We start from the raw sequence: 9,056 nt of genomic DNA, 5'->3' as shown, positions 1-9,056 counted from the left end.
CTGACTGGAGCCCAGACCACTGTACAGAACAGCTGCCTCTGACCACTGGTGCCTCTGTGGTATCACCTGCTCTGCCACTGTTTCAGCTGACAATGCTGAAAGTAGATTTTATCATGTTTATAGCCTAATTAAACAATTACATATGTCTGAGCAGTAGTCATTGCACACATGCCAAAGCATGGTTGCTGTTTTTCAGTGCAGAGCTGTTGTCTTTGTTGTGCCTGTATTTTTTTAGAGGAATGCATGATGTTCTTTTTAGAGGACTGCATGATGTTTTAAAAGAAAAAATGCATATCCTGGATTGGACAGTGGGGTTACACTTTTTGTCCAAGGTAAGAGAGCAATTGGAAGTAGTTAGAATACAGAAACACAGAATCGATTAGGTTGGAAAAGACCTAAAACACTCCTGAGATCATTGACTCCAGCCTACGACCTATGTCATTAAATTTGGAATTCTTTTTCCTTTGCCTTGGTCAGACCAAGTTACTGATCCCACCACATATGAGTTGTACCTTAAGCCAGTTACAGATATTGATTCCTATGCTCTCAGAATTTCACCGATAGGAAGATACTCCAAATAAAAGGCATCTATTTGAAAACAAGCTTTCAGTGAATTGCAGAAGACAACATCTTTGTATTCCTGTCACTCTGATACTGGTAGCAGACATTCACTTTGTGATTGCACCACTATTCAAAATCCAGCTGGAGCTTGGAGAACAAGTTACTAGGACAGAAATCTGTAACAATACACACAATTGGAGACTGGAACTTTGTGCTCTCTATTGCCAACTCCATTAGCTTTACTGAAGAAGGAAGGTAATTTTAGCTATTTGAATTTTAGCTATTCAAATCAATACTTCATAATTTCTTTAAGCAGTATTTTATATTTGTAGAATAAATGTTCTGTCTATGCCTGTTTTGAAGTTCATGTATTGACTGTGGTAGTGGTACATTCAGTGGCACCTGTCCCCTAACTTCTGAACTGTAGGTTTCTAAATGTTCCAAGTTTTAACCAAGAGCTACTTCTTGGAAGTTTAGGAACTGTTAGAAGTGTAATGAAACTATATGTAATTAATTATATATAAATTTAATAGAAGTGGGCCATCACAACTGAGAAATAAGTGACATGCTGACTTTTCTTTAAACTGCTGAAAGCCTTGTTCCTGGTTCTGCCATAGACTGGCTTTGTAACCTTTCTCTAGTGTTTGTCTTGTCACAGCTGAAAGCTAAAACACACTGTGGCAAACACCATTTTAAAAGTCTGTGTGTGATGAAGCAATATTTGTTTTACAACTGTTACTACCTCTTTTCATGAGAAAGGAAATGCAGTGCTTTAGTTGCAAAATGAAACACATTTGTCAGACCTGTATTCAATTAGAAAGTCTCTTTAATGCAACTGTATTGTATAACACATAGTTACAATTTCAGATGACATACTTTTGATCAGTAAGCAGTAATAATTTTTGAAGTCAGATGGGAATCTGAAATACATCATTGGACTGGGACCTTAAATGCTATTAAAGCTACAATTGAAGCTCAGCTTGGCTCAACTTGTCCAATATGCTTGTATTAAGGTAGTCAGACTCCTGTTAAAAGTTCAAAAACTCACATTTAATTGAAATTTAGATTAAAGAGAAGACATTAGGTACATCATTCATGCTAGCAAATGTACATAGTGGTGAGTCAAGGACAGAAAAACAGTACCACAAATAAACCATGGCTCAAAACCTATTCTAGCTGGATCGCTGCAGCCGCCCTTCCTATACCGAGGAGCTGTGTATGCATTGCTGCTATGCTCTGCTTCTGCTGTACTCTGGGCACCAGTGCCCATGGCTGTCAAGGAAGGCCTGAACTCCTCTCCATTTCCACTAGGACATGGGAAACTTCAGTGGGGGGGTTAAAATGAAAAATGGAAATGATTTAGCTGAAAAAAAAAATCTCAGAATCCAGAGAACTTTATTGAGTAAAATAGATACAAAGGTGATATAGGCAACCCAGAAATAGCTCAGTAGCAATGTTTTTTGCAGTGCCACATTACAAATAAAGCACACTAAGAAACCTTGCTGAGCCTTTTCAGCTTTTAGAGTGTTGTTGGCCAGAGATGGACACAGCTTCACACTGGAAGTGTATTACATAGATCTGAGTAATTCAAATCAGTCTAGAAGATACTTTTGTTAAATCTTCAGGCTGTTGTTACTACTTTTGTATTGATCTTCAACATCAGTGATTTTATTGCATTACTCTATATACACACACCACCGAACTCCAGCCACTTCTCACCTGGGAAGTCCCTTTTCAATTCACTTGTTTAAAAGCAAAAACTAAAATTTTAAAAAAACAACAACCAAAAAAACCCCACAAAACCCATTCCTTGTATTGCACATCTCACACAAGTCTGTGTATATATATATATATATTTAAATATGCTACAATTAAAAAAAAGGTCTATGGCACTTTATTGAATATAAGTTTAAGAAGTTGATGAAACCACAGATGTTTGAAGAAATCTTCAATACCACAAAAAAAAAGTTAAACTGAAGTAATTGGCACACAGGTTTTAAAGAATCCACAGCAAATTCCTCTAGATCCTATGCAGTGCATGTACATTAAGAAGCAGTTACACTCTACAGCCTCCTCATGAAATCAATTAAAGTAGCTTTAAGCTGATTTTTCTTTTTTTTTCCCAAAGTGCCTTTGAAAGCTACTGCTGAGGTGAGCTTCAGGAGCAATTTAAACAGCTGTGAAATTTACTGAGTGCACCCTGCACCTGAAAACCTCATCCAGGAGAAAAAATTAAAAATCCACAATATATACCACCTTATCACTTGCTAGAAAAACAGAACCCTGAGAAAAGAAATTCTGATTGTTTTTCCTCTGTATTTCTTCCCAGCCTGTCTTCTATCTGTGCTATGTGATGAACATGGATATTCTTGCGTTAGTTGATTATGCTGTTGCAGAGCAAGCTGATAATATACCAGCAACAAGCAGAAAAGCTGATTCTTCTTGGTTATGAATACAAATAAAAGCAAAATGTGCCACTGAAAATATCTCCTTTGTACTTAAAAATACCAAACTAAACCAAACAAAATGTACTATTGAGATTTTTTTAAGCGTCATGTGGCTCACAGCAGAGGTCAGCTAGTAACATGAATGAAGGTTGCTCATTGTTTACTTCTCTGCCAGAGTGGTGTATGCCCTCTCTACCTTTGTAAGAACTAACTAATCAAGTGCTCAAGCCAAAGCAGCATTTGTCACCCTAATATTGTGTCAAGACTTGTTGGCAGTGGTGACCTGGACATTGGATTGCTACCCACCTAAGAAATCTAAAACTGTACATCTACTTAGTAATTAATTTTAGCTGGTTTATATGGTACTCATACAACTGCTTGCCCCCTGTTCCCCAACTGCAGGGCCCCCCAGGGCAGGGCAGAGCTGAGCTGGTGGCCCAGGTCCAGTGCAGGCCCCAGCAGGGGCTCAGGAGGGATGCCTGGAGGAAGCCTTGCTGGACCCCAGGTACAAGCCCAGTGCATGTCCTTCAGGTGTGGGGGGGTGTGCAAAGCCAGTGAGACAAACACAGGTGTGGACAGGGTGTGTGGGCTGTGATTTTCATCCTCAGGTACCACTTTGTGCTGGTAATTTTGCTTTATTAAAATCTTGATTTGTGCAGGTAGTTGGTCCCAGACCGTAACTTTTGGAGGGGATTTGAATTCAATATTTAAAAAATAAGTGAGTTACCCGTTTAAAAATAGAAGATGGTGGATGTGGGTTACAGGAGCAGGTGAATGCAAGAAGAGGCTAGATTAAAACAATCCCTTTTTGAATGCAGGCAAAAGTTGACCTTGTTGCACTGTGTCTCAATGGTCACCTGTATTTCTGTCCACGTGTGGGCTGTAGGTGCCATGGCGTGGGCACAGAGGTGCGGGCTGGGAGCTGCTCTGTGTCCATAGTGGCAGCAGGCGCTGGATGGGGGTCCCTGCTCCACAACTGTTCACCCGTCCTCGAGGCTGCCCCAGGCCTGCCGTCGGGACTGCTGAACAGCTCTTGTGTTGTGAAGGACTTCAGCAGTGCCTTGAAAGCAGCTACCTACCTGGACAGTAACAATGATTTTTTTAATAACTAATGGCCCATTTTAAGGGACTGACCAGGCAAAACCAAGAATCTCTGCTCTGTGTAACACAGTGAAGCAACACTGTCATTGGATGATGTTAAATTAAGAAGAAGTAAGAAGAGGAATCTAAAATTCACCTAGTATTTCATTAGCACTACTTCTCAGATGAATTATCCCCAATGCTCCTATGGCACAGTTGTATCATTCCTTTGTTTTTTCAAACACCTTACAAACTTGATATCAGAAGTAGTTCTAGTAAGTGAGACAACATCACAAATAACACAACCAGCTGGCTTTGAGAAAAAAAAAGTCATTTGTGGCAAGGTCTGTTTAATTTCTGCTGTATTAGTTGGAAAAAGGTCTACTACTACACACACCAAAAAAAAAAAAGGAAAAAAAAAAGGAAAAAAATCTTCCCAGCCACATGGAATTTGTCAAGGTTTCCTGAAAAATTTAAATTTCCTAAAGTCTCATGTGCATCTGGGTCATGAGACAGATTGATATGTAGACTGGGAATGATGTTTCACTGACGTGAAAGAGAAAAAGTAATACTGTTGAAGTACAATGTGAGATCCACAGCTGTAGGAGAGGCTGCAGCCCAGGTAAGGCTGGTGCTGTGGGGAGCTGTTGTCCGCTTAGGATTTCAGAAGTTTTAATAAAGACTGTAGAAATATTTCAGTTTTATCTGAATCAGGTGAGAGCCAGTCTAACAACAGCTTCTCTGTCTAGTCAGTGGAAAAAATATTTACCTGCTAAGTAACTAACAAGTGGCACACACCTTGTGCTTGTAAGTTTCAAGAGAGAGAAACCTGGCAGAAACTTAACTTTCTAAATGCCGAAAGATTGGTGTAAACGTCAGCTTTGCTCTCTCCAACATACAGTTAATATCCAAGAAGGCACTATACTTCTAGGAAGTTCAGTACCAAAAAGCACCTCCATGAAAATGGTACCAAACCAGGTGATGATGGTGAAGAAATATTCACCAGTGAGGGGAGCCCTTGGAAACAAAGCCTCATTAAAATAGGCTTCTCTTTTGCTTAAGAAAATAAAAAAAATGTGCTGGCTTTTATTATTTTAAACCCAATTCTTCAAAGTGACCAAGGTGGGTTAGGCAATCCAATCAATCAGAATTTGTCAGTTTTAACAACAACATTCCTGCTATATACACGTGATTACTCACATCCCCAGTTGGATTAATATATTCCACTGTGTCCTGATCACAGAATGAAACTAAAATATCCCCAAGTATTTACATTCTGCTTTCTTGGGATCCTTTCTCTGATCCTCATTGCCCAGCAAGTAAGAAAGACCCTTTCAGTAGTTCAGGGCTGGAATGCATGGGGCTCAATCACACAAATGGTAAAAACATGTAAATGGATCTGCTTGTCCAGTCAATGGAAAGCAGATAAAGATCCAGGTGCTGGTATTTTTCCCCACTGGAGTTAAAGGAGGCAGATAAGGTTTTTTCCTTCTTCTATTTCTTCTTGCACTTTGTCACTGGATGTGGCTATTTCAGCTTGCGCCGAGAAGACTGCACAGATGAACGTCAGAACAGTGCCGCCGATAGCTGTGTAGAAAGCCCAGCCCAAGGAGCAGTCTCCTAGTTTGTAAGCAGAAGCATAAGGTCCACAATAGCTTATTGCCTTCTGGCATCCCCAACCTGCAGGGTAAAGTATCAAGCCTAAGATAAGGAAGAGCCCTAGAAATAAAAACAGAAATAAGTTTAACAAACATTCAGTTTGACACTAAATGCAGCACATCTAGTAATGGTTATCATGGTCACTAATACTTGTAATTACCAGGATTAGGAGAAAACTGCCATCTCATCCATCCTACCTTCCTTTACTGATTGTTCCCTAGTATATGCCAAGCAGTCTTTTAACTAAATTTGAAGCTACCCTGTGATTTATGTTGTGAAAGGATAGCAGAAGAATAATACTGCCAGTTCAGTAAGCTGCTCTCATAACAGAGGGATTCTGGAGTCAGCCTCAAACAAACAGATCCAAGTACCCACAGCTACTGCATACATAACCCTGGGATCCTCCAAACAGGCAGGTGACTCCTTCAGAAGGAAAGCACTTTTCTAGTGATGCCAGGAGCAAAAGCCTCAACTCCCCATCTTGCTAAACTGCCCAAACACTCTGCTGTGCCTCAGGCTGGAAGTGAAAAGCTCAGAGTAGATGTTTTGCCCATGTGATTGTCTCTCATATTCATAGTTTTCTCTATGAAGACCATCTAAGCAGTGAAGGGCTTCATTAAGGAAATTGAAAGTCACATTAGTGTCTCTGCACGCCTGTGTCTTTGCACAAAGAAAGGAGACTTAATCAAAATGTCCAATACGCTAGTGGCTACAGTGCTTTCTTATGGGTACTAAAAAAATCAAAATGAATTGAATGCATACCTCCCTCTCACAAGGAATGTAGGAAGGAGCTAAACATAGGTATCACAGGTATCAAAATTTGTTTTCTGTTTACCTTAAAATTTTACTTAGAAGAACAGGAAAATTATGAAAAATAGCTTTTGTTTCAACACAACCAGTTTATCCAGAAAATGAATATAGCCTTCCAGATCCCATAAATATTTCTGATTAACTTTTCCTGCACTTTAGAGCCCTTTATTTAACCTGGTATCCTGATGAAAACAGCTGCTAAAAGTGCTGTCACCTTTTAGAAGTAGTTGTGCACTAAAACCAGTCTTTTTTTCTTTCCTATAATCAAGAGATTATAGGAATAATCAAGAACAGGTTTAAAGACTTTACATCTCCTTCCATTAAGTTAGACTAGCAGTTAGACTTCTCTGCAGTATGTTAAGGTTCCTTAATTTTTTTTTAAAGAAATTCAGCCTGATGCATGAAATTTTCCTCACCAACAGTGAAAAGGTGGGTCCTAGCTAGTAAGCAGTTAATTTACACAAAATGCAAAAACCATCATCCAACTGTCTAAAATTAATGTCTGTGAATGCCAGACATTTCACAAAAGAAAGTCCTTCCTCCAGCGTTTTTCTAATAATGACACAACACCATGGGCATGAATGACCTAAATGTCATTACTCTTTGGGGCGGCAAAATCCATTAGTGAGTGATATCCATTCTCTGTGGAGGGATTTCATCACTGCTTACATTTAAGAACCAATGACAAATTTTATGCAGTGTTTCCTGGCTGGTTGGCCAAATACATTAAGTATAAAGTATTGCTTTATCTTGGACAGACCTGGATAAGCTGTGCATTCATCCTGCTGAGCCCTGCTGCCGTTTCAGACTAAACACTAGCAGTTCCTTCTCCTCTATTCATCACTAGTTTCCTGTTTTGCGCAGCTGGCATGACCACTCTATGTATCTTTCTGACTGCACATTGGTATGGGCCAGTTGCTGCTCTCTCTTATGATCACAAGCCCTTTGGTAGGTAAAAATCACCATCACTGAATTAAGAAGCCGAATCTGAAATGCCAGCATCGCTGCTGCCAACACAGAAGTTTTTTAAGCTTACCACTCCATCACTCACAAACCTAGACATCTTGTGTTTAACAGCAAACCTGTCTTATGGCTGAGTGTCACAAGCAGGACCAAGAAGATACATCCATCAGTTTTTATCAGAACTAGAGCACTGAGAAACTCCTGAAAGCTATTGGTTAATGGAATGTATCCCCCAAGCTGAAAAGCCATTACCCAAAACTCAGGCTTCCAAAAGGCACAGCATTGCTGCCGGATGTAGTCATCAGGACTTCACTGACTTAGACTTTTTTTAAAAAGTACAGAAAATTCCTGGATATATAAATCTAATAAATACTATAAAAGACCATAATTTGATAAACTTCAGCTGTTTTCTCACAGATGAGAACAAAATCTGGAGGAAAGCCTTGACTATGGATTTGAATACAGTCAAGTATGTACCTGATTTCAGATAGCTATAGATAGACAGGAAGAACAGGTCTTTGTAACTCCTATACTGGACCAGCATAATAAAACTAAAAAAAAAAAAAGTAGTATTTTCACTACCAAACCTCCTTGCTACTACTCCATTTCAGTGCAGACAGAAAGCTTCTCATGAGCCTCTTAGCCTTACTTCTAATATTTAACGTAATTTCTTATTTCATTAATAACTGGTTCCTGCTTGACAGGGAAAGTAAATAAAGATGATTCCATTAAGTCAATTCAACATACCCACAGCAGAAAGACACTCCTTTGATTCATGCTAACAGCAAGTGGAGAGGCACAGACCTCTCATCACATATTCAAATCTCCGATATCCAGAGCAATGGCTGAGCTGAGCAGGGTCCCTTCCTGACTCTCCCGATCCACCCAGAAAGGAATGTTCAATTAAAGAGGAGCTTTGCCTCCTGCTACCCTCAGAAGAGACAGTCACAGAGCCCATCTCAATGACTCCTAAAGCTTGAACAAAACAGGCAGATGATGCTCCTACCAACAGTGCAAACCATTGCCTAAATTGTCTGAAATAGAAGCCAGCAAACCGAAGCACTTAACTGTTCAACTACTGCAGTCAGACACCCCTCAAAAAGAACCCCCACTGCTCCTGGAAACATGGATGCAGAGGGACAAGAAGGAGAAAAACTATCTTCTGTTGACGGTTTGCCTTGAGACATAGCTGGCAGGAGGACTGTAAATATTAATGATAGAGATTTATTTTTCTTAATAAATTAGTTTTTGCTCATGCCTGTGTCTTTGAAAAGAAGCCAATATTCAAGAAAAAGAACAGATAATAAAAATTGAGTGCTCTGTCTGAAGAAGTTTTCTGCAATGAATATTTTCAGTTCTTCATGCTGCTGAACAATAAATTAGTTTTAATTCAAAGCCAATCTACCTGTGGAATTATTGCTCTTTGTTCACCTTGCTGGGAGAAACAAATTCACTCTGAAAACATTACAAGCTGTTTTCCACTGTGCTCCTCTACAGGCTCACAGGGCTCATGCTTGCCGTGTTCTAGATTTAACC

At 39.6% G+C, this 9,056-nt stretch overlaps 1 protein-coding gene across 7 annotated transcripts in view; it reads right to left on the bottom strand.

The window, feature by feature from the left end:
• Positions 1–1,369: 1,369 nt before the first annotated feature.
• LHFPL2 (LHFPL tetraspan subfamily member 2) overlaps positions 1,370–9,056 on the bottom strand; it is a 121,120-nt gene continuing 113,433 nt past the window's right edge. For all 7 annotated transcript variants that reach the window (XM_032096611.1, XM_032096612.1, XM_032096613.1 and 4 more), the window contains one exon: positions 1,370–5,807. In XM_032096611.1, the coding sequence (XP_031952502.1) occupies positions 5,551–5,807 (257 nt within the window). In that variant the 3' untranslated portion in view covers positions 1,370–5,550. The remainder of the gene's footprint in view (positions 5,808–9,056) is intronic.

This window comes from Corvus moneduloides, chromosome Z (assembly GCF_009650955.1).
Source record: "Corvus moneduloides isolate bCorMon1 chromosome Z, bCorMon1.pri, whole genome shotgun sequence".
NCBI lineage: Eukaryota > Metazoa > Chordata > Aves > Passeriformes > Corvidae > Corvus > Corvus moneduloides.
Note: the sequence above shows the minus strand (reverse complement) of the source record. Positions and strands in the feature narration are given on the sequence as shown.